Source organism: Sceloporus occidentalis, unplaced genomic scaffold (genome assembly GCF_023333645.1).
Source record: "Sceloporus occidentalis isolate IW3139 unplaced genomic scaffold, rSceOcc1.0.p SCAF_387, whole genome shotgun sequence".
NCBI lineage: Eukaryota > Metazoa > Chordata > Lepidosauria > Squamata > Phrynosomatidae > Sceloporus > Sceloporus occidentalis.
The window spans coordinates 409,879-435,426 of NW_028317367.1; the positions used below are offsets into that span (position 1 = coordinate 409,879).

The 25,548-nt window shown below is 54.2% G+C and overlaps 3 protein-coding genes across 3 annotated transcripts; 1 reads left to right on the forward strand and 2 right to left on the reverse strand.

Moving 5' to 3' along the window:
- Nucleotides 1-5,484: 5,484 nt before the first annotated feature.
- Nucleotides 5,485-5,970, forward strand: UCN (urocortin). The gene has a single exon (XM_089506492.1). The coding sequence runs from the start codon at nt 5,485-5,487 to the stop codon at nt 5,968-5,970; it is 486 nt and encodes a 161-aa protein (XP_089362618.1).
- Nucleotides 5,971-9,172: 3,202 nt separating this feature from the next.
- On the reverse strand, nt 9,173-17,033 carry TRIM54 (tripartite motif containing 54). Its single transcript, XM_089506519.1, has 10 exons — nt 16,866-17,033; nt 14,781-14,953; nt 14,226-14,397; nt 13,871-13,966; nt 13,173-13,406; nt 12,871-12,893; nt 12,037-12,161; nt 11,577-11,663; nt 10,342-10,374; nt 9,173-9,300 (listed from the first exon to the last, which is right to left on the reverse strand). Exons 1-10 carry the CDS (start codon nt 17,031-17,033, stop codon nt 9,173-9,175), a joined length of 1,239 nt encoding a protein of 412 aa, XP_089362645.1.
- A 4,471-nt stretch (nt 17,034-21,504) lies between these two features.
- Nucleotides 21,505-24,218, reverse strand: LOC149273299 (dnaJ homolog subfamily C member 5-like). Its single transcript, XM_089506520.1, has 5 exons — nt 24,106-24,218; nt 22,233-22,446; nt 21,972-22,122; nt 21,775-21,869; nt 21,505-21,591 (listed from the first exon to the last, which is right to left on the reverse strand). The coding sequence occupies exons 1-5, from the start codon at nt 24,216-24,218 to the stop codon at nt 21,505-21,507; spliced, it is 660 nt and encodes a 219-aa protein (XP_089362646.1).
- Nucleotides 24,219-25,548: the final 1,330 nt, after the last annotated feature.

The window sequence follows — 25,548 nt, forward strand, 5'->3', positions numbered from 1 at the left end:
TCTACTAACGTTAAACTGCAGCCGCCGCACTCCCCCCATTCTACTAACATTAAACTGCAGCTGCCACTCTCTCCCCCATTGCTCTAACCTTAAACTGCAGCCGCCGCGCTCTCCCCCATTCTTCCAACATTAAACTGCAGCCGCCACACTCTCCCCCATTCTTCTAACATTAAACTGCAGCCGCCCCTCTCTCCCCCATTCTTCTAACATTAAACTGCAGCCGCCGCGCTCTCCCCCATTGCTCTAACCTTAAACTGCAGCCGCCGCGCTCTCCCCCATTCTTCTAACATTAAACTGCAGCCGCCCCTCTCTCCCCCATTGCTCTAACCTTAAACTGCAGCCGCCGCACTCCCCCCATTCTACTAACATTAAACTGCAGCCGCCGCGCTCTCCCCCATTCCTCTAACATTAAACCGCAGCTGCCGCACTCTCCCCCATTCTTCTAACATTAAACCGCAGCCGCCGCACTCTCCCCCATTCTTCTAACATTAAACTGCAGCCGCCACGCTCTCCCCCATTCCTCTAACATTAAACTGCGGCCGCTGCACTCTCCCCCATTTTTCTAACATTAAACTGCAGCCGCCGCACTCTCCCCATTCTACTAACATTAAACTGCAGCCGCCCCACTCTCCCCCATTCTTCTAACATTAAACTGCAGCCGCCCCACTCTCCCCATTCTACTAACATTAAACTGCAGCCGCCCCACTCCCCCCATTCTACTAACATTAAACTGCAGCCGCTGCACTCTCCCCCATTCTTCTAACATTAAACTGCAGCCACCGTGCTCTCCCCATTCTACTAACGTTAAACTGCAGCCGCCGCACTCCCCCCATTCTACTAACATTAAACTGCAGCCGCCACTCTCTCCCCCATTGCTCTAACCTTAAACTGCAGCCGCCGCGCTCTCCCCCATTCTTCCAACATTAAACTGCAGCCGCCACACTCTCCCCCATTCTTCTAACATTAAACTGCAGCCGCCCCTCTCTCCCCCATTCTTCTAACATTAAACTGCAGCCGCCGCGCTCTCCCCCATTGCTCTAACCTTAAACTGCAGCCGCCGCGCTCTCCCCCATTCTTCTAACATTAAACTGCAGCCGCCCCTCTCTCCCCCATTGCTCTAACCTTAAACTGCAGCCGCCGCACTCCCCCCATTCTACTAACATTAAACTGCAGCCGCCACTCTCTCCCCCATTGCTCTAACCTTAAACTGCAGCCGCCGCACTCTCCCCCATTCTTCTAACATTAAACCGCAGCCGCCGCACTCTCCCCCATTCTTCTAACATTAAACTGCAGCCGCCACGCTCTCCCCCATTCCTCTAACATTAAACTGCGGCCGCTGCACTCTCCCCCATTCTTCTAACATTAAACTGCAGCCGCCGCACTCTCCCCATTCTACTAACATTAAACTGCAGCCGCCCCACTCTCCCCCATTCTTCTAACATTAAACTGCAGCCGCCCCACTCTCCCCATTCTACTAACATTAAACTGCAGCCGCCCCACTCCCCCCATTCTACTAACATTAAACTGCAGCCGCTGCAGTCTCCCCCATTCCTCTAACATTAAACTGCAGCCACCGCGGTCTCTCCCATCCTTCTAACATTAAACTGCAAATTAATATCTCCTGTTAATTTATGCTGCCCCTTCCCATTTAGTAATACCCCAGGTGTATTAATACCCTGACGGCAGAGCTGGGGCATCTGTCTGCACTCCTTGGCCGCTTCTCCTGTACATTGGCAGAGTCACTGCTTCATTCATTGTATATATTAGGGAGGTGGAGGGGGGGAGAGGCTCAGGGTCCGAGCAGTAAGTGAGATTATCCTCCCGAGACATGTCACCTCCACCTAAACTCAGTGCCGGTAATCACCTCTAATGAGAGGGGACAGAGACTTCATCAGCCCCTTCAACCCCAAGTTCTTCTGCCCCTTGAGGTGACAAACACATACACTGACATCATCTCCTCCCAGTCCTTGGCTTCTATCTCTGACGCCCTCCTCGCTCAGTCACCCTCGTCGCTGACGTCATTTGAAGTTTTCTGGGTGTATTTAAACCTCGGATAGACAGCCGACCATCGCCAGTCGCAGGGAGACCCTCCACTGAGGGAGAACCAAGGAGACCCCTCCATCTACAGTGGGAACCACCATCCACAGAACCAACGAGACCCTCCAGCCACAAACCCAACGAGACCCTCCAGCCACAGAACCAACGAGACCCTCCATCCGCATAACCGAGACCCTCCAGCTGCAGAACCGAGACCCTCCAGCCGCAGAACCGAGACCCTCCAGCCGCAGAACCAACAACAGCCTCCAGCTGCAGAACCAACGACAGCCTCCAGCTGCAGAACCAAGGAGACTTTCTTTCTGCAGAACTGAAACCCTCCATTTGAGGACCCTCCATCCTCAGGACATCCCAAAGCTATTCTACCTTCTCCAGGTTGGACTCCAGCTGCAGGTAATGGGGTGGAGTGGGGTGCGGTTGTGACAGGGCCAAGTTGATTGGAGTTGCCCCCGACCTCCTGGTGGAGTGCGGTGCAGTGGGGTGGAGTGCAGTGGGGTCCGGTAGGTCGTAAGAGGGGGGTCTTCTCCTCATTTTCAGGTATTTGGGGTGAGATCAGTAAAAAGTTTGGCAAAAAAAACAAGAGTGGCCAAGTCTGTCCTGAGTGGGTCCGCGGGATCCCTCCACGCCTTTATTACATCGTCTTCACCTTTTTTTCTCATTATGACCTAAAAGCCGTTTAACCCCTGCTATCCCATAAACATTAACCCCTTCCCTGGTGCAGGTTGATAAATTTGGCACTATATTGAGGGGGTCATAGCTGGGGTAATACGGACATACGGAGAGGACTATTACCCCAATCATTAGCATTTACCCCACACAGGGGTCCAAAAGAGCTGAATTCCCTGATTTTATATGAATGCTAAACAAGTTAACCCTCTTCCTGCTGGACAGATAAGAGTGCTGCTTTATAACCCTTTCACTGCCAGGGAGAACTGCTGGCCCCTGTCCCAGCTCTGTATTGTCACTGGGGTTTGGCAGGTGGCAGTTATCCAGAGTCACGTGCCCCCGGGGCAGCTTTCCAAAACATACATTTACAAAATTAAGGGAATAATGGATGCCCAAAGATTCAGAATTTAACCCCTTCCCAGGGCAGTAAAACCACTGCTTCCTGGTTTTAATTCTGTGGGGGGAAGGGGCTCAATCACTGTGTCAGAGAATGTAGGGCTGGGGGTCCCGGGAAGCCAGTGGGCAAATACTGTACCCAGTATAAAGCTGCCACTTCGTACCCAGTATAAATATGGCGTTACCCAGTATAAAGCTGGGGTTACCCAGTATAAAGCTGCCGCTCTGTACCCAGTATAACGATGGCTTTACCCAGTATTATGCTAGCGTTACCCAGTATAAAACTGCCGCTCCTTTACCAGTATAAATATGGCGTTACCCAGTATAAAACTGCCGCTCCGTAACCAGTATAAATATGGCATTATCCAGTACAAACCTGCCGCTCTGTAACCAGTATAAATATGACGTTACCCAGTATAAAGCTGGGGTTACCCAGTATAAAGCTGCCTCTCTGTAACCAGTATAAATATGACGTTACCCAGTATAAAGCTGGGGTTACCCAGTATAAAGCTGCCGCTCTGTAACCAGTATAAATATGGTGTTACTCAGTATAAAACTGCTGCTCCCTAACCAGTATAAATATGGCATTACCCAGTATAAAGCTGGCGTTATCCAGTGTAAAGCTGCCGCTCCATAACCAGTATAAATATGGCGTTACCCAGTATAAAGCTGGGGTTACCCAGTATAAAGCTGCCGCTCTGTACCCAGTATAACGATGGCTTTACCCAGTATTATGCTAGCGTTACCCAGTATAAAACTGCCGCTCCTTTACCAGTATAAATATGGCGTTACCCAGTATAAAACTGCCGCTCCGTAACCAGTATAAATATGGCATTATCCAGTACAAACCTGCCGCTCTGTAACCAGTATAAATATGACGTTACCCAGTATAAAGCTGGGGTTACCCAGTATAAAGCTGCCTCTCTGTAACCAGTATAAATATGACGTTACCCAGTATAAAGCTGGGGTTACCCAGTATAAAGCTGCCGCTCTGTAACCAGTATAAATATGGTGTTACTCAGTATAAAACTGCTGCTCCCTAACCAGTATAAATATGGCATTACCCAGTATAAAGCTGGCGTTATCCAGTGTAAAGCTGCCGCTCCATAACCAGTATAAATATGACGTTACCCAGTATAAAGCTGGGGTTACCCAGTATAAAGCTGCCGCTCTGTAACCAGTATAAATATGACGTTACCCAGTATAAAGCTGGGGTTACCCAGTATAAAGCTGCCGCTCTGTAACCAGTATAAATATGGTGTTACTCAGTATAAAACTGCTGCTCCCTAACCAGTATAAATATGGCATTACCCAGTATAAAGCTGGCGTTATCCAGTGTAAAGCTGCCGCTCCATAACCAGTATAAATATGACGTTAACCAGTATAAAGCTGGGGTTACCCAGTATAAAGCTGCCTCTCTGTAACCAGTATAAATATGACGTTACCCAGTATAAAGCTGGGGTTACCCAGTATAAAGCTGCCGCTCTGTAACCAGTATAAATATGGTGTTACTCAGTATAAAACTGCTGCTCCCTAACCAGTATAAATATGGCATTACCCAGTATAAAGCTGGCGTTATCCAGTGTAAAGCTGCCGCTCCATAACCAGTATAAATATGACGTTACCCAGTATAAAGCTGGCGTTACTCAGTATAAAACTGCTGCTCCCTAACCAGTATAAATATGGCATTACCCAGTATAAAGCTGGCGTTACCCAGTGTAAAGCTGCCGCTCTATAACCAGTATAAATATGGCATTACCCAGTATAAAGCTGCTGCTCCGTAACCAGTATAAAGCTGGCGTTACCCAGTGTAAAGCTGCCACTCCATAACCAGTATAAATATGGCATTACCAAGTACAAAGCTGCCGCTCAGTAACCAGTATAAATATGGCATTACCCAGTATAAAGCTGGCGTTACCCAGTGTAAAGCTGGCACTGTGTACCCAGTATAAAGCTGGCACTCCATATCCAGCATAAAGTGAGGATCTACTTTACTGAGAGGGTGGTAGATAAGTGGAACAGCCTCCCAGCAGAAGTGGTAGAGGGTAATTCAGTGAGGGGATTAAACATGCATGGGATAGGCATACGGCTCCTGAATCTAAGACAAGATCAACGACTGATTAAGGTTTGAGTCGTTACAGCAGGAAAAATGGGCGACTAGACGGGGGCCGATGAGATTCTAGATTTTCAGAGTCTAGATTTCATGCCGGTGAGCCTGTGAGTCACCCCCACCACATCGTGTCTTCATTCACTCACCGCACCTACCTGCTGTATTCCTGTACCGTGTGTTTTCCCCCGTGTTCGTACCATGTTCTCCTCTCACCCAACTGCTCGTTCCTCTTTCCAGGTCGTCGAGAACCTTATAACATGAAGACGGCCCCCCTGCTGCTACTTACCTGCTACTTACTCCTGTCAGCCCCGGCTGGCGCCCGACCGTTAGACAGGGGCATCTTTGAGGTTCCTCGGCTCAGCCTGAGCGGGGTGTTGAGTGAGGACAGCGCCCAGGGTCTGCTCTACTTCCTGAAGGAGAAGTTCCAGCAGGAGGCGGAAGGCGATCCTCAGGTCCAGCTGAGGCTGAGTAAGGGTTCCCTCTCATCAGAACGTCGGGTCCCCCCTCAGGAGCTCGGTCCTGTCCTCAGCTTCCTGGGGACTCTGTTCCAGGAGACCAGTCCCAACGAGTCACCCAAGACCCTCCTGGAGATGTTCTCCGACCGACTGAAGAGAGAGGACCCCCCGATCTCCATTGACCTCACTTTCCACATTCTCAGGCACATGATAGAGATCGCCAAAACCCAGAACCAAAACAAGCAGGCGGAACAGAACCGAATCATCTTCGACTCGGTGGGGAAGTGACAGCTCCAGGAGCAGACATTGCTCCTCGGTCCCAAGCAGCCTCGCTCTCCCTACCGGCAATGGTGGGAACGACCCCTATGCAACCAAGACTTAGCACAGGATGGCATCGGCTGGGGTCGGACACACCTCATAGACTCGCAGGGACAGGAGGGAGGGTCTGAGGTGTGGGGTATCTCCTGGTGTATCTGTCCCAAATTACATCGCTCTAATCACGCAAGTCTCCTGCTGTTATTTGCGCCCCTCGGGGGTCTCGTCTTTTTCCTTAATGGTGGCTTATTGGCAGGAGTTCTAGGAGAACGCCGGTCCGTTACGATGTAAGGACTGCTTCCTTTTAGTAGAAGAGAATGGAGGATCTGTCCGGACCCTCCTTAGTTCCAACATGACCTTTCTAGAGTCGCAGAGACCACCAGGGCTACGTGCCACGGCCAGGAAGCTGCTCTCAGGGACCCCTTTCCCTGTCCTGTGCAGTTTTCCATTCTCATACCTCATACCTCAGCACCCGGAGCTGGGTCCGATCCATAACCGCTGCCCTCCATTACATCAAACCCTCCTATCCAGCGCTCTGGATCCAGCAGAACCTGCGATCTCTCGGATCTCGAATTAAACAATGTCCAAAGTTACTATGCTCCGGTGATACACTGTATCGCTATGAGGGAATCCCGGCATGGATTAGCCGAGGACCCCCGCAGTAAAATGACCCCCCAAACGTTCTAGAATTGAAAAGGAATCAGATGGCCCTGGACAAACTGTCTCCAGCTTTACCCCGGTGTAAATAAAGCCCCGTAGACCTTGCCTGGTTTGGTGTGTTTTATTCCTGGCGGGTCACAGAACGGGATAATCCCACACAAAGCATGCATCCTGCGCCTGGCACCGCTTCCTGCACACTATGCCGCGTGTTTCCCACACCTCGCGCCTGGCATCGCTTCCTACACACTATGTCGCGCATTACCCACACCCCACGCCTGGCACCATATCCTGCACACTATGCCACGCATTACCCGCGCCTGGCACAGGATACTGCACATTATGCCGTGCGTCACCCACACCCTGCACACTATGCCACGTGTTTCCCACAGTCCGCGCCTGGCATCACTTCCTGCACACTATGCCATGTAACGCGCACCTGGTACCACATCCTGCACACTATGCCACGTGTTTCCCACACTCCGCGCCTGGCTCCACTTCCTGCACATTATGTCGCATGCTACCCAAACCCGTGCCTGGCACCGCTTCCTGCAGATTAATCCATGTTACCCACACCCCGCACACTGTGCCACGTGTTACCCATACCCCACGCCTGGCACTGCATCCTGCACACTGTGCCATGCATTACCCATACTCCACATCCTGCACACTGTGCCACGCGTTACCCAAACCCGTGCCTGGCACAGCTTCCTGCAGATTAATCCGTGTTACCCATACCCCGCACCACATCCTGCACACTGTGCCACGTGTTACCCATACCCCACGCCTGGCACTACATCCTGCACACTGTGCCACGCGTTACCCATACCCCACTCCTGGCACCACATCCTGCACAATGTGCCACGCGTTACCCATACCCCACTCCTGGCACCACATTCTGCACTCTGTGCCACGCGTTACCCATACCCCACTCCTGGCACCACATCCAGCACACTGTGCCACGCGTTACCCATACCCCACTCCTGGCACCACATCCTGCACACTGTGCCACGCGATACCCATACCAGGCACCGCTTTCTGCCAGATGATCCTTCTTTCTCCCCATGGTCACCGGCAGGCCCGGACTGGGACAAAAAATAGGCCCGGGCATTTAAGACTGAGCAGCCCATTTTTATTTATTTATTTATTGTTAAAGCCCACCCTTCATGTACCATCTTTGCATTTCCCCAAATCACTTAAACATTCATGATAGACACAAACACTTACTCACTCATTCACACAAATCACTTACACATACTCATTAATGCAGTCTCACAAATCATTCAAGCAATTCATCCACACAATTAATTCATTAATTCTCATACGCATTCACACAATTCATCCACACATTTATTCATTCATTCTCGTACGCATTCACACTACCCCCTCTCCCCATCCCCTTCTTATCTGCCCCTTCTAACTATGTACCCCCTTCCCCATTTCTCAATATGTAGCCCCTCTCACTATCTATCCCCTCTACCCCTTTCTATCTAACCCCCCTCCCTTACCCTACTTACCTTGTTGCCGGAGTAAGCAGCAACTGCGACCGGGTCCGCCACTCTGGGGGGCCGGACAGCCCCCACCAGGGCCGGCCTTAGGGGTGCGCGGCCGCACATGGCTTAAATTAAAACATCGGGGTTTTTTTTACCTTATTTAACATCCTCCATGTTAAATAAAGTTAAACAAACTTTATATAACATGAAGGATGTTAAATAAAGTAAACAAAAAAACCCCCGATGTTTTAATTTAAGCCCTGTGCGGCCGCACACCCCTAAGGCCGGCCCTGGTGGGGGCTGCCCGTCCTCCTAGAGAGGCGGACACGGTCGCAGTTGCTGCGGGCTTAAGGGGCAGGTGCCCCTTATGCCCTGCGTTAATGCGGCCGCATAGGCCCAGTCAGTCCCGTCCTGACTGAGCCTATTTTAAGGTAGGGGCCTGGAGCTGCAGCTCTATCAGCCCCAACGTCAATCCGGCCCTGGGCCGCCCGGCCCACCGGGAAAATGCCCGGTGGGCCCGATGGCTAGTCCCGGCTAGGTCACCAGGAACATGAAACTTTAACCATTAGGCAGGACTGGTATCAAAGGCAGCAAGAAACATACATGACTATTCAATCATCAACTGCCAGAAAACAAAGGCCTAGCTAGCCAGGCTCATATCACCTCACTGACATGAAAATAATTTACACCAACATGAACTTAAATCAGTGAAAGTACCGGTATTTACTAACGTATTTACACCAATGCCTTACGGACTTATATTTCCAAGGCCTGTGTGTAAGAAATAGGAAGCGCTCATAACCGTTACTTCTCCTCAGACTTGCTTACAGTGGAATAACCTGGAACAGGAAGCTGACAGAAACATGGCCAAAGTTCACCACCACAACTTTATATATACTAAGCACAAACATATATACAGATATCAGAATACCCCTTGGGAGGGGTAACAGATAACATAATCCTTATCCGAGGGTCGCTATTGGGCTACCACCTAAAAAGATACATTGGGCAATTTACAGCCAGCCCTACGTGTCCCCAGCTGGAACCAGTACATGTCCTCGCTGGTTGGGATTACCCTGGTAGTCCTGTTCCCATTGAAGAGCCTCCAACCAGAGATGCCGACAGATACGATCCCTCCGCAGCAGCTCGTCCTCTGCCGATACAGGTGAGAAATTGCCTGTATCCCCTGAGACTGGGGCCAAAGACCTTGAAAATCTTCCCATTTGCCCCGAGACCCGGAGACTGGGGTAAAAACCCTGACAGTTCCCATCTATAGGGAATACATATTACTGACTGCGGTTTTGGGTCGGTCTGCCTGTGTCCCTACACTGCCTTAACCTCTCCCCACTGGTGGCTGCGCCCTGTATCCACACACTCATGCAGGGGAAGCGCCACTTGCCAGCTGCTGGAATGCGCTGGTATGGGGATAAACGGATTAGCGGGTGACGCGCAGAGATATAATGTACAGGCAGCAGCACGCGGCGTGACACAGATTGATAAAGTGCTTTATAATGCAAAATATCCTGCTGCGGCCCCCGGGGGCCAATAGAATGGATCAGAAGGGCAGAATGATAAATCTACTACCGCCACAACTGATCCCAGTTATTTATGGGACACGGGGTGACCACGTCAGCCATGTTTTCCTCGACACGTATAATTTATACATTTTGCTGACCGGCCCCGATAAAGAGCTGCCCTGCAGTATGTGGGATGTATAGACTTATAGAAAGGAACCCATTAGTCAGTTATACATCCCCCATACTGCAGGGCAGCTCTTTAGCCGGGCCAATCAGCAATATGCCTGTCTGTGTTGCGCCTCCCACTGTAGGGTGACAGACAGGAGGGAGTTATGGGATAGGGAGTCGGCCCCTCCTACTGCAGGGCGACGCACTCAGGAGGGAGATATGGGACACGGAGTCGGCCTCGCCCACTGCAGGGCGACAGACAGGAGGGAGACATGTTTGATGTGATTATTTATTGTGCATAATATTAATGACAGATCTCAGCAGGGGGGTAGTGAGTTGTTTGGGGCGTTACGCTCTCTGGAGGGGCGAGCAGGTGAGGGGCTCTGCCGGCCGCTGGTGGGACACGTGGCCTCCGGGCTTCAGTGAACTGAGAAGAACAGAAATAATGTGATGAAAGATTATATATATAAAGTCACCCCGGCGCCCCCCGGCCCCCAGGACACACTCACCATGTTGCGGCGTCTTCTGTCTGGACCCCACGTCTTGGAGAGAGAAAAAAAATGTCTTAAACAGAGTGACCTCATACCCCCCCACGGCTGCCTTACTGCCCGTACCGGCCCCCAGGGGTGCTGTCTGCCCTGCAAGCATAGCCCTGGAGGGAGAGAAATGGACGCGGGGGGGCCGGGGCTGCCCTTCCTCTCCTCCCCCACTTTCACCTTTTGCCCTATGAGTCAGCTATAAGCAGAGGGCAGCCGTATGTAAATGTCTGATTAAGGGGTCACTTGGGGTTGGTCAGCGGCCCCTGGTGACCCCCCCCCTTTGTTATCAGGCTATAAATTGGGCTCCCTACTGAGCTCTTTATTATTGTCAATTGTGCTATTAAGAAAATATTCCCTCCCACCCTTCTCTTTTTTGTGTGGTTTGTTTTCTTTCTTGGAGGTTTGATGCTGGCAGGGTGCTAGAGCTACTCACCTTTAGGGGTGGTTGGCTCGTGGTGCACAAGCCTTTGGGTTTAAGTGCAAGACACTCCTTGGGCTGGGGGCCCTTGTGATTCCTTGGTGCCACGGGCTGACGGGCAAGGGACGCCGTCAGTCACAGCGGGGATACGGTTACACGCCTATGCCAGCTGGTGTATTCGTTGACGGTTAAACTTGTTACTGTTTCATTTGATGGTGGTTGGTTAATGGTTAAAAGGGGGCATTCGTTAAGCGCCCAACACATTGGAGTGAAGTTTACGAAGGGTTAATTGTACTTGACTCTTTACAGTTTAATTGTGTTAGTGTCACGGAGGTGCAGGTTGGATGGCACCGTGGACAAATTAATCCATAGTTGACTTTTATTCACATTGTTAATAAATAAATAAACTCAATTGTTAAAAAAATTGCATTTGGTGTCCGTCTGTTATTATGTTTTCTGGGAGGAGGGGAAGAGGGGGGCTGCCAGGTAGGCCCTCCTACAGTCAAGTCCCTCTTCCAACCCCTCCTGTTTGTTTCCTGATTTTGGCATTAACCCCCCAATTTTTTGACTTGTGATCCAACAGTTCCTGAGTCTCCTTTGGTGTCACGTGTCACACTCCACACGCAAGCTCTGAGCACCCTCCCTCACACTCACCCCCCCATTACTCTTCCATATGTCTCTCCCTGCCTTCTCTGTGGCCCTTCTTTCTCTCTGGGCCTTTACTCTGTGGCCCTTTCTTTGTACATGGCCCCGAGCTCTGCGGGTGGGATGTCTTTCGGGTTCTCACCGTCTGCAGGTTCTGGTCTCTCTTCTTCCAGAACCGTTTCACCTTCCTCTGTTTCCAGTGAATCCTCCTCTTCTTCGCCGGGTGCACCTATAACACAGAGCAGCCACCATCAGGGGCAGAACAGGCCATGTTACCCAACAGGGGGGCATCTATCACACAGAGCGGCCACCATCAGGGGCAGAACAGGCCATGTTACCCAACAGGGGGGCATCTATCACACAGAGCGGCCACCATCAGGGGCAGAAGGACTTGTGCTAAAAATGTTGCCCCATGGGGTGGCAATAACTTGGGTACACTGCCATCCTTTTCCTGCTCACCACCTACACTGGAGGAGACAATTCCATGACCCTCAGCTGAGGGCCATCCTGAGAATGAAAATGCCATCTATTGGCTGTGAGGGGAGTGACATCACTAGCCACTATGATGACCTCATTCTACACAAACTGCTCCTGTCTGTCACCTGTGTGGAAGTCGATCGTCCTCAGCATCTCCGACACGTGATCCACGTTGACACTGAAGTGGTCCATGTTCTCATAGCCAGGTTCTGGCCGATCTATGGTGGACACTTTGGACATATCGGTGATCCTGGAGACACGAGAAGCAGACATATACCAGAGCGCAGAACACATTAGGAGAGATTGTTATTGATGTTCGTCCTCACCCCTTATTCTGCTAAGACTATGGGGCATATACTAGGTGTGTTAACCCCTTCAATGGAGTTCAGTAAGAAAAAATACCCCAGGGAGGGGCAGTACATATCCCCTATCTGGGTTGAGTAAGAAATAATACCCCAGGGAGGGGCAGTACATATCCACTATCTGGGTTCAGTAAGACATAATACCCCAGGGAGGGGCAGTACATATCCACTATCTGGGTTCAGTAAGACATAATACCCCCAGGGAGGGGCAGTACATATCCACTATCTGGGTTCAGTAAGACATAATACCCCAGGGAGGGGCAGTACATATACACTATCTGGATTCAGTAAGACATAATACCCCAGGGAGGGGCAGTACATATACCCTATCTGGGTTGAGTAAGAAATAATACCCCAGGGAGGGGCAGTACATATACACTATCTGGGTTCAGTAAGACATAATACCCCAGGGAGGGGCAGTACATACCCCCTATCTGGGTTGAGTAAGAAATAATACCCCAGGGAGGGGCAGTACATATACACTATCAGAGTTCAGTAAGACATAATACCCCAGGGAGGGGCAGTACATATACACTATCTGGGTTCAGTAAGACATAATACCCCAGAGAGGGGAGTTCAGTAAGAAATAATACTCACTTTTTTATCAGCTCCTTGGCGTGCTGAGAGAGGGAAAAAATACATTTTGAGCACATCAGAGCCACGCCCCCCACTCCATACCTCACAGAATGATGTCAGAGCAACACCCCCATTTTATGCAATAGGTAATGATGTCAGAGCCCCACCCCCACTTAATACATCAACGAATGAAGTCAGACCCCCCCTTTATACATGAGAGTATGGTGTCAGAGCCACGCCCCCACTTTATACATGACAGTATGATGTCAGAGCCGCCCCCCGTAGTCCTACACGGATGGTGATGCGTGTTAATGGTGTGGCACCTGCAGGAAGACGGCCATCTGAGGCTCCTCCATGGACTGGATGGAGGTTTCCACCAGTTTTGAGGTGACCTCCAGGTGGTCCCCGTGTTTGCGGATCTGACCACGAACGCTCTGCAGCTTCTCCTCCTGCTGCCGTGCGATGCTCTGCAGGAGCTCCTTCTTCCTCTCCTCCAGGATGTTGTACAGAGAGTCAAACTTCTGGCTCAGGAGCTGCTTCTGTCTGCGACTATTATCCTGCCACGAAGAGAGAACACGTGAGAACACGGGACAGGAGACACGGGACACACCAGACACAGGACAGAAGACACGGGACTCACGAGACAGGAGACACGGGACTCACGGGAAAGGAGACACGGGACACACCAGACACAGAAAAGAAGACACGGGACTCACGGGACAGGAGACACGGGACAGGAGACACGGGACAGGAGACACGGGACTCACGGGACAGGAGACACGGGACTCATGGGACAGAAGACACGGGACGGGAGACACGGGACACACCAGACACAGGAAAGAAGACACGGGACTCACGGGACAGGAGACACGGGACAGGAGACACGGGACTCACGGGACAGGAGACACGGGACTCACGGGACAGGAGACACGGGACTAACGGGACAGGAGACACGGGACTCACGGGACACGGGGGAAACACGGAACATGCCGACACGGGGGATACGGTAACCTCTGCTCACCTCTATGCTCTTGCAGATCTCCTCCATCTGGGTGATAATCGCCTGAATCCGGTCATTTCCGGCAACAAGCATCGCAATCCCATCACTGAGATCACTCTGCAGAGACACAGCACCGAGCTCACTACAGGCGGGAACCCCTGGGCATCACCCTCTGACACAGCACCAAGCTCAATACAGGCAGGAACCCCTGGGCATCACCCCCTGACACAGCACCAAGCTCACTACAGGCAGGAACCCCTGGGCATCACCCACTGACACAGCACCGAGCTCACTATATGCAGGAATCCCCCTCCTACCACAGAGCTGAGCTCACTATAGGCAGGGTTCCTTGAGACCCAGCATCCCCCGGAGGTACCTTCTGCCTCTTGTAGATGCTGGACAGAGGGGCCACCTCGCAGTCCTTGTGGGCCCCGAACACTTTGCACATGGAGCAGGTCGGGGTCTCGCAGCTCAGGCAGTAGATGTTGATCTTCTCGTCCTCGTGCTCCTCGCACATCAGGTGCTGCTCAGATTTGGTGTTAAGGGGCCTGGAAGAGACGGAACGTAAAATGCCACATCCACGATGGGGCCAACACATGGATCTCAGGAGCCTCACATTCACTGAATATCCCCGGATATAGAAGATAGCAGATACTGAAAGACCCCCCCGACCCCAGGGATCTATAAAGTGGGATCACCAGCTCTTTGTGTCCTCCTGGAGATCCAGTCTATAGAACTGATCACAATACTCTATGAGGAGATCACCCAGGGATCTATAAAGTGGGATCACCAGCTCTCTGTGCCTCCTGGAGATCCAGTCTATAGAACTGATCACAATACTCTACGAGGAGATCATCCAGGGATCTATAACGTGACATGTAACCTCCACCCTAGCCTTGCGGCTATTGACGAGCAGCAGAGATCTCCTCACCTGGACGATTCCTGCTTGTAAATGTCTATAATATTTTCCACCAGGAGGTTCCTCTGAAGCCCGTAAACGCCATGCCGGTCCAGGACCACCTCATGACGGCATGATGGACAACGGAAGCGCCCCCCTGACGACACAGTGCTGGAGCCACGAGACTGCCACAGGGGGTTGGAGGCCTGGAGAGCAGAAGATCAGTCACTGGTGCGGTGGGTGGTGTGATAGTCAGTGTGGGGTGTCAGTGGGCGGTGTAATAGTCAGTGTGTGGTGTGATTGTCAGTGTGTGGTGTCGGTGGGCGGTGTAATCAGGCCCGGACTGGCCATCGGGCAAACCGGGCGTTTGCCCGGTGGGCCGGGCCGGATTGACTTAGGGGCTGATGGAGCTGCAGCTCCAGGCCCCTACCTTAAAATAGGCCCAGTCAGGACCGAACACCTGCCCCTTAAGCCCGCCGGAACTGCGACCGGGTCTGCCACTCTAAGGGGTCGGGAAGCCCCCATCACGGCCGGCCTTAGGGGTCTGCGGCCGCACAGGGTTTAAATTAAGACATCGGGGTTTTTTTTTTTTACTTTTTTAACATCCTCCATGTTAAATAAAGTTTTTGTTAACTTTAACATGGAGGATGTTAAATAAAGTTTAAAAAAACCCCCGATGTTTTAATGTAAGCCCTATGCGGCCGCAGACCCCTAAGGCCGGCCCTGGTGGGGGCTTCCCGGCCCCTTAGAGTGGCGGACCCGGTCGCAGTTGCGGCGGGCTTAAGGGGCAGGTGCCCCTTATGCCCTGCGTTAATGCGGCCGTAGAGGCCGCATAGGCCCAGTCAGTCCGGTCCTGCCGCGGGCCCGGCCGCAGTTGCTGCTTGCTCCGGCAACAAGGTAAGTAGGGTGAGGGAGGGGGGTGCAGTGAGAAGGGGCAGAGGGGGGTTAGATAGTGAGAAATGGGGAGAGGGGATAGATAGTGGGATGGGGTACATAGTGAAAAGGGGGAATAGTGAGAAGGGGCAGATAAGATGGGGAGAGGGGGTAGTGTGAATGCGTATGAGAATGAATGAATAAATGTGTGGATGAATTGTGTGAATGCGTATGACAATTAATTAATTCATGTGTGGATGAATTGCTTGAATGATTTGTGAGACTGCATTAATGAATGTGTTAATGATTTGTGTGAATGAGTAAATGCAAAGATGGTACATGAAGGGTGGGCTTTAACAATAAAGAAATAAATATGGGCTGCTCGGGCTTAAATGCCCGGGCCTATTTTTTGTCCCGGTCCGGGCCTGGGTGTAATAGTCAGTGTGTGGTGGTAGTGGGCGGTGTGATTGTCAGTGTGCAGTGTTGGGTGGTGTTGGTGGGTGGTGTAATAGTCAGTGGGTGGTGTCGGTGGGCGGTGTGATTGTCAGTGTGGGGTGTCAGTGGGTGGTGTAATAGTCAGTGTGTGGTGTCGGTGGGCGGTGTAATAGTCAGTGGGTGGTGTTGGTGGGCCGTGTGATTGTCAGTGTGCAGTGTTGGGTGGTGTTGGTGGGTGGTGTAATAGTCAGTGGGTCGTGTCGGTGGGTGGTGTGATAGTCAGCGTGTGGTGGCAGTGGGCGGTGTAATAGTCAGTGTGTGGTGGCGGTGGGTGGTGTAATAGTCAGTGTGGGGTGTCAGTGGGCAGTGTGATGGTCAGTGTAGGGTGTCGGTGGGTGGTGTAATAGTCAGTGGGTGGTGTCGGTGGGCGGTGTGATTGTCAGTGTGCAGTGTTGGGCGGTGTCAGTGGGTGGTGTCGGTGGGCGGTGTGATTGTCAGTGTGCAGTGTTGGGTGGTGTCGGTGGGGGGTGTGATTGTCAGTGTGGAGTGTCGGTGGGCGGTGTGATTGTCAGTGTGCAGTGTTGGGCGGTGTCAGTGGGTGGTGTCGGTGGGCGGTGTGATTGTCAGTGTGCAGTGTTGGGTGGTGTCGGTGGGGGGTGTGATTGTCAGTGTGGGGTGTCGGTGGGTGGTGTAATAGTCAGTGGGTGGTGTCGGTGGGCAGTGTGATTGTCAGTGTGCAGTGTTGGGTGGTGTTGGTGGGCGGTGTCATAGTCAGTGGGTGGTGTCGGTGGGCGGTGTGATAGCCAGTACCTGGAAGATGTCGTTGGCACACTTGCGGCACAGGTTGTGTTGGCACGGCAGGATCACCACGGGTTTGGTGAACATCTCCAGGCAGATGGGGCAAATCAGCTGCTTCTCCAGGTTGTCCATGGTCTGCGTGTCGCCCGCCAGAGACTTGAAGCCCACGGCAAAATTCATCACCTCTGAGTGTTGGCGGGGTGGCAGAGACTATACTCAGCTCACACTTGCTGGTCCACACTACGTACACCTGCTCTTCTAGACTCCGCTACACTTACTGTTCTAGATGCCACTCACACTCAGCGTCATTCACTGTGTTAGACCCCACTCACACCCAGTGTCACTCACTGTTCTAGACCCCGCTCACAGTCAGTGTCACTCAGTGTTCTGGACCCCACTCACGGTCAGTGTCGCTCAGTGTTCTGGACCCCCCTCAAGGTCAGTGTCGCTCAGTGTTCTGGACCCCGCTCACGGTCAGTGTCGCTCAGTGTTCTGGACCCCGCTCACGGTCAGTGTCGCTCAGTGTTCTGGACCCCGCTCACGGTCAGTGTCACTCACTGTTCTGGGCCCTGCTCACACTCAGCTGGGTACGCGCTCCCTGCTCTCCGCACCGCTCTCTCTCACTCAGTTCACGGAGCTCTCTGGACACGCACAGCCTCTGACGCCTGTCTATGTTTGGAACTTCATATCTCATCCTCCGGGAGAGGGTCCCATTAACCCGTTAAGTGCTGGAGAGCTTCCGTTACTCACCCCGGCGGGTATTATTACCCCAGCCTGTGCTCTAAAGAGTGTTAACATGTTGGGGGGGCTGAAGGAATTCCCCCGTGTATTTTTAGCTGTTGGATAAGGATGGGGGGGCAGCAGCTGTCACACAGCAGGTGACACTGACTCACAATTACACACAAATAACAAAGACACAACTACGCCACGCCGAGAACACTGGAGGGATGCGCCGTCGGGTACCGATCGCTAAACGGCCCAAAGTCACATATTTACCCCAGAACGGCCTCAGAATGATCAGTTTCAGCTTAGCTGTTTTATTAGTATAGTCCGGTAATTCATATATATGCAGTGGCACACATCTTTACACGCATACACGCTTACACTCCCTCTCAAACACACATTTACACACACTCATCAAACACACGCATACAAACGCTTACACATACAACCTCTCAAACACACATGCATACACACACTCCTTCTCAAACACACGCATACACATGCAACCTCTCAAACACACACTCCCTCTCAAACACACGCTTACACATACAACCTCTCAAACACACACGCATACACACACTCCCTCTCAAACACATGCATACACACGCTTACACACATTCCTCAAACACACGCATACAAACGCTTACACATACAACCTCTCAAACACACACACATACACACACTCCCTCTCAAACACACGCTTACCCACACTTACACATACAACCTCTCAAACACACACGCATACACACGCTTACACATACAATCTCTCAAACACACACGCATACACATACTCCCTCTCACACGCATACACATGCTTACACACATTCCTCAAACACACGCATACACACGCTTACACATACAACCTCTGAAACACACACACATACACACACTCCCTCTCAAACACACGCTTACCCACACTTACACATACAACCTCTCAAACACACACGCATACACACACTCCCTCTCAAACACACGCATACACACGCTTACACACATTCCTCAACAAACGCATACAAATGCTTACACATACAACCTCTCAAACACACACGCATACACACACTCCCTCTCAAACACACGCTTACCCACACTTACACATACAACCTCTCAAACACACACACTCCCTCTCAAACACACGCTTACACATACAACCTCTCAAACGCTTATGCACACTTACACACACATCCTTACACTCTAACATACATTCAAAAGTTGTTCAGAGGACCAGGTCAGACCGGCCTGGGGGCAGAACGGACGGAACCCCGCGGCACTGGCAAACCGATCAATTACATCTCATGTTTACAGGTAAACCGGTGAGTAAAGACTCAAACCTTAATCAGTCGTTGGTCCCGTCTTAGATTCAGGAGCCGTATGTCTATCCCATGCATGTTTAATACCCTCACTGTATTACCCTCTACCACTTCTGCTGGGAGGCTGTTCCACTGGTCCCCTACCCTCTCAGTAAAGTAAAACTCCCTTCCATTCCATCTCAGTCTCTGACGCTCTAGTGTTAGATTCCCTCCTGTCCTTTATTATCCCTTTATATATTTATGAGTGATGGGAGTTAGTGTCAGTGCAGGGGGAGCGTGGTCTCTGTCTGTATATAACCGGCACTGAGTGATGGGAGTTAGTGTGAGTGCGGGGGGAGCGTGGTCTCTGTCTGCATATTAACCGGCACTCAGTGATGGGAGTTAGTGTCCTTGCTTGGCTTCCTCTTTACCAGTAGGTTCCGGTGTGGCAGGGTCTCTTCAGTCTGCACGGTTGGTCGCATTGTGGACAGTAAGGGGTTAAAACGTCTAAGACTCATTCCAGACTAAACGCTTTAAACAGATACATCGCCTACCTTTGTTTAAATAACTTATTCGGAAGCAATAGAGGGAATAGAAGATTTCTATCTGTACAGAGATTGTGAACAAACGTTTGCCAAGTCGCTGCATTAAGATTGCACTAATAAACTCCCTTCTGTATTATCATTGAAACTTGAGTAAAATGTGATGCGCTGTCACTGACAGTGTTTTCTGTTCTGTACAATTAAAATGTCATTTAAAAATTCTAATAAAAACAATGTTGAACAAAATACCGCCTGCCACCGGCACGCACACAGTCCCTTCGCCCACCGCACGCGCGCAAACACCTTCACCCGGAGTGCACAGTCCCTTCACCCGCCGCACGCGCGCAAACACCTTCACCCGGAGCGCACAGTCCCTTCACCCGCCGCACGCGCGCAAACACCTTCACCCGGAGCGCACAGTCCCTTCACCCGCCGCACGCGCACAGTCCCTTCACCCGGAGCGCACAGTCCCTTCACCCGCCGCACGCGCACAGTCCCTTCACCCGGGGCCGTTGTATGGCCTGCCTCAGAAACACAAACCGGGAGCGGCTGGGTAAAGATGTCGTTTTATTGGCTTCTTTAACCCGGAGCGTTCATCGCAACGAATAAAAACGGACTTTACAATCGCCCCGTGCAGGGGCCACAATCCCCCCCCCTGCAGGCCACAGCTTGGCACTACTTGCTGGTGAGGAAATGAGACGTTTGGCAGAAGCTGTCTCCCCGGCGGCGGCTCCAGACTCCACCGTGCCAGGGGCCCACAGCTGCGAACATGCAGTGCGTGGACAGTGCGCCACAGCACGGAACTAGAGAAATACCCCAACATATAACAAGGGGCCGGCGCAGACTCCGGCCCCGAAGCTCCCGGCCGTCGCGTTCTGCTCCAGGACGTGAAGTCGGTCCTCATGTATCTATGAAAGGACTGTAACAGGGCTTAGGGGCCACTTGTTGTCTGTGATATAATCGGGCTAAGGGGCAACTAGCTCTCCGTGGCATGATCGGGCTAAAGGGCAACTCGCTGTCCATGGCATAATATCCCGGCTAAGGGGCCACTCGCTGTCCGTGGCATAACCCGGCTAAGGGGCCATTCGCTGTCCGTGGCATAACCCGGCTAAGGGGCCACTCGCTGTCCGTGGCATAACCCGGCTAAGGGGCCACTCGCTGTCCGTGGCATAACCCGGCTAAGGGGCCATGGCATAACCCGGCTAAGGGGCCACTCGCTGTCTGTGGCATAGCGTGGCACTCATGGACCCAAATCACATTCTAAGCGTAACAGAGATCGCAATGGAATGGAAGGGGTTAAAGGGCAGGTGCCACGAGGAAGCATCACACGCGCGACAGACACGTAGCCCACGCGGTGCCGTTACATGTCCTTTTTGACTCGACACAAAGCAGCAGAGATGCAGGGGCAGGCGGGACTCTAGAAGAGGGCAATTGTGCTGCTTCCGGGGCAGATTCATTACAGACCGATTTCTAAGCAGAAAGCATCAGACAGGAATCGGGTGGCGCCGGCAGCTCCTTGGAACGTGGCACAGGCGTCCTTATGTATCGGCGTTACCCGCAGCACCGTTACCCCCTGTGCCGCTGTCACCTTCGTGGGGCACGAATGCCAGAGACCCGGCTGCGACATATCACACCTCAGCAAATCCCAAATATTCTGTACATATCTGCCACGGAGGGGGGGGGGAGGCAGTTATGTTCCTAGACGGGCAGGGCTGAGTCCGTAAGCTGCGTCACTGAGAGAAAGTGGAAGATCAGAGAGGCCCCCGGGCATCATAAAGGGGGGCAAATACAGTCAGTACGCGGCGCGCAATGTGGCAGCGGCAGAGCCCTCCAGTCCATGCAGAATCCAGTCCACGATCCACGGTGAGTGAGCGATTGCTCGCTGCAGGAGCGGGGCAGGAGGGCGGAGAGCGGGGCAGAAACGGACAGAAAGCTTGGGGTATTAAATCTTCTCCTACTAAGTTCCAACCATTAACTGCGAGAACAGTAATTACAAGCATAGAGCGGGACCCCTGGGGCCAGCACTGGGAACGTTTATTGCCCCCCAGCCAAGGAAGGCAGAGGTTGAGATTGAGAATCGGCGGCGATGGGCATCGACTGTCAGACTCTCTCCTGGGCAAAAAAATCAGAGACCACGAGAGAAGCTTCCCATCCGGCAGATGTGCGGCCAATCACCGGAGCTGCCACCTGCACATACGGGATAAAAAACAGGTTCTTGATCACTGGCTCAAACTCCGCCCACAAAGAATTCTACCTCTCACGCTGCACCCATCCCCCACCCCCAACACAAGCATGCCTGACACCCCCCCCCCCCCCCGGCTCATCTCCCTCGCCCACAACCCATCCTCCCGGCTCAGGGTAGAGACTCACCCACTGAGAGGTTTCATTCACCGGATCCTGGCGCACCAACACCGTTAGGAATTCTGCCGCGGAGGCTCGGGGTGAACTGGGGGTCCGGGGGACGGCTGCACGTGGATAACATCATCACCTGTCGGGAACACAGAACACGTCAGCGGCACGCGTGGTGCACCACTAGGACCGTTGCGAGCGGTCAGAGAGCTCCTCACCATCCTCTGCCCTGATCTGAGCCTCCAGGTCCTCGGGATTGACGCATTTATACGACTCGTCCTCCTCGGGGGGCTTACAGCGGCCGCAGCAAAACCCGCAGCAACAGCAGCAGCAACAGCAGGTGACCAGAGAGCAGCAGATCACCAGCGCCTGCAACAAAACAGAGCGTCAGCCCCACGGCCCCCAACGAGAAACCCCCCAGAAGCGAGCCCGACTATCCTGCGGCCCCAGGCAGTACGGAGCATCATCCCGCTTCGTACCTTGAACCAGCACTTGGACATCAGGAAGTAGTACTTGACGCTCTCCTCCCCAAACTGCTCGGCCACGTAGAGCCCCATGGAGCCGTACTGGTCGTAGATCCTGCGCTTGTTGTCGTCGGTGAGAGTAGAGTTGGCGTTATTGATCTCCTTGAACTTTTCGGCAGCTTCTGGATTGTCTGGGTTCTTGTCCGGGTGATAGCGCAGGGCTAACTTTCTGAGGGGGGTAAAAATAAATGAAACAACGTGGTTTTGTCTGGGGAGAGGGAGAGAGGAGGGGGGGAAGAGAGGAGAGAGGGAGGGGGGGGAAGAGAGGAGAGGGGGGAGAGAGGAGAGAGGAGGGGGGGAGAGAGAGAGGAGAGAGGAGGGGGGGGAGAGAGAGGAGAGAGGAGGGGGGGGAGAGAGAGGAGAGAGGAGGGGGGGAGAGAGAGGAGAGAGGAGGGGGGGAGAGAGAGGAGAGAGGAGGGGGGGGAGAGAGGAGAGAGGAGGGGGGAAGGGAAGAGAGGAGAGAGGAGGGGGGGAAGAGAGGAGAGAGGAGGGGGGGGAAGAGAGGAGAGAGGAGGGGGGGAAGAGAGGAGAGGGGGAGAGGAGGGGGGGAGAGGAGGGGGAGGGGAGAGAGGAGGGGGGGAGAGAGGAGGGGGGGGGAGAGAGGAGAGAGGGAGAGAGGAGGGGGGGAGAGGGGAGGAGAGAGGAGGGGGGGAGAGAGAGGGGGGGAGAGGAGGGGGGGGGGAGAGAGGAGGGGGGGAGAGAGGAGGGGGGGAGAGGAGGGGGGGGGGGGAGAGGAGGGGGGGGGAGGAGGGGGGGAGAGGAGGGGGGGGAGAGGAGGGGGGGGGAGAGGAGGGGGGGGGAGAGGAGGGGGGGGAGAGGAGGGGGGGGGAGAGGAGGGGGGGGGAGAGGAGGGGGGGGAGAGGAGGGGGGGGAGAGGAGGGGGGGGAGAGGAGGGGGGGGGAGAGGAGGGGGGGGAGAGGAGGGGGGGGGGAGAGGGGAGGGGGGGGGGGGGGGAGAGGAGGGGGGGGGAGAGGAGGGGGGGGGAGAGGAGGGAGGGGGGGGGAGAGGAGGGGGGGGAGAGGAGGGGGGGGAGGAGGGGGGGGAGAGGAGGGGGGGGGAGAGAGGAGAGGAGGGGGGGGAGAGAGGAGGGGGGGGAGGAGGAGGGGAGGGGGGGGGGGAGAGAGGAGGGGGGGGGAGAGAGGAGGGGGGGGAGAGTGAGGGGGGGGGGAGAGAGGAGGGGGGGGGGAGAGAGGAGGGGGGGGGGGAGAGAGGAGGGGGGGGGGGGAGAGGAGGAGGGGGGGGGGAGAGAGGAGGGGGGGGAGAGAGGAGGGGGGGAGAGAGAGGGGGGGGAGAGAGGAGGGGAGGGGGGGGAGAGGAGGGGGGGAGAGAGGAGGGGGGGGAGGAGGCGGGGGAGAGAGGAGGGGGGGGAGAGGAGGGGGGGGAGAGGAGGGGGGGAGAGAGGAGAGGGGGGAGAGGAGGGGGGGATCGAGGAGGGGGGGGAGAGAGGAGGGGGGGGGAGAGAGAGCGAGGGGGGGAGGAGAGAGGAGGGGGGGAGAGGAGGGGGGGGAGAGAGAGGGGAGAGAGAGGAGGGGGGGGGAGAGAGAGGGGGGAGAGAGAGGAGGGGGGGAGAGAGGAGGGGGGAGAGAGAGGGGGGGGGAGAGAGAGGAGGGGGAGAGGAGAGGAGGGGGGGAGAGAGAGGAGGGGGGGGGAGAGAGAGGAGGGGGGGGGGAGAGAGAGGAGGGAGGGGGGGGAGAGAGAGGAGGGGAGGGAGAGAGAGGAGGGGGGGGGGGAGAGAGAGGAGGGGGGGGGAGAGGGCTCCCTGCCACAGCTGCTGCCCCCTCTCCATCAGCGCAGAGCTTTATGGTGACGCGCTGGGGCGCAGCCGTACCTGTACGCCTTCTTAATGTCGTCCTGCGAGGCCCCCTTCTCCAGACCCAGCACCTGATACAGAGAGAGCCCCGTACGAGACATCTTCCTCTGAGGTCTGCCCGGCTCTGCCATCGTGCTCTGCGAAAGAGAGAGCACATGAACACGCGGCGTGACATCACACCCCTCCACCTCGCTCACCCCAGCTGGCTGCACCCCACCACCCTAACCCCACAGCCCACCCAGCTGGCCGCACCCACCAGCCTAACCCCACTGCGCGCACCCCACCCCCCAGCCTGTACACACACCCGTCCTGACCCAGCCGGGGCCACATATGCCACCCCCCCCGCCTGCTCTGCCTCGTGTGCAGTAATAATGTCACCTCCAGGTCAGAGACCAGCCCCGCGCTATCAGCGACCTCTGCCCCGCACATTCCTTACACCAGCCGCCGCCTGACATCTGCCGCCCCGCCAACAGCAGCCGTGGCACACAGCAAATACCCGGGGGGGGGGGGGGGTATGGGATTATGGCAGGGGTCAGTAAAGCTCCAGAATCCACACCAGAACCATCCTCTACCTCCTCAGCCCGCAGGCGGATTCCTGCATTTGCCCCTTGATTCACAGCTGTAAATTCCTTGCCGGCACAGGGTCAGCGTAATAAACAGAGCGATAATCCGGCCTCAGAGATAAAGCCCCGAGTAAGAGGCTTACCTCCTGCCGACGTGCAGAGCCAGGTGCAGCCAACCCGGCACCGCTACACGAGCGCGCGCACACACACCCCGCTACATGAGCGCGCACACACACACCCCGCTACATGAGCGCGCACACACACACACACACCGCTACATGAGCGCGCACACACACACACCGCTACATGAGCGCGCACACACACACACCGCTACATGAGCGCGCACACACACACACACCGCTACATGAGCGCGCACACACACACACACCGCTACATGAGCGCGCACACACACACACACCGCTACATGAGCGCGCACACACACACCGCTACATGAGCGCGCACACACACACACCGCTACATGAGCGCGCACACACACACTACCGCTACATGAGCGCGCACACACACACCGCTACAGACACACCGGGGAGCATACACCACATGGATACCAGCATTATTAGCCTCTACCACTTCTGCTGATAGGTGTTCCACTTATCTAACACACAGCGCTACACAGCGCTACACAGCGCTACACAGCGCTACACAGCGCTACACAGCGCTACACAGCGCTACACAGCGCTACACAGCGCTACACACACGTCCCCCGGCAGCTCCGTGTCACCAGATGACACGCGTTAAGCAGTTTCCTCCAATACCGACCCACTCCCGCCCAATACCACAGACGGTCCCTCACGCATGTCTGTCACTCACCTGAGCGCTGCCTTCACTCCTGCCACAGGTACCCGGAAGTGCACTTACCTCACAGCCCCGCCCACATACG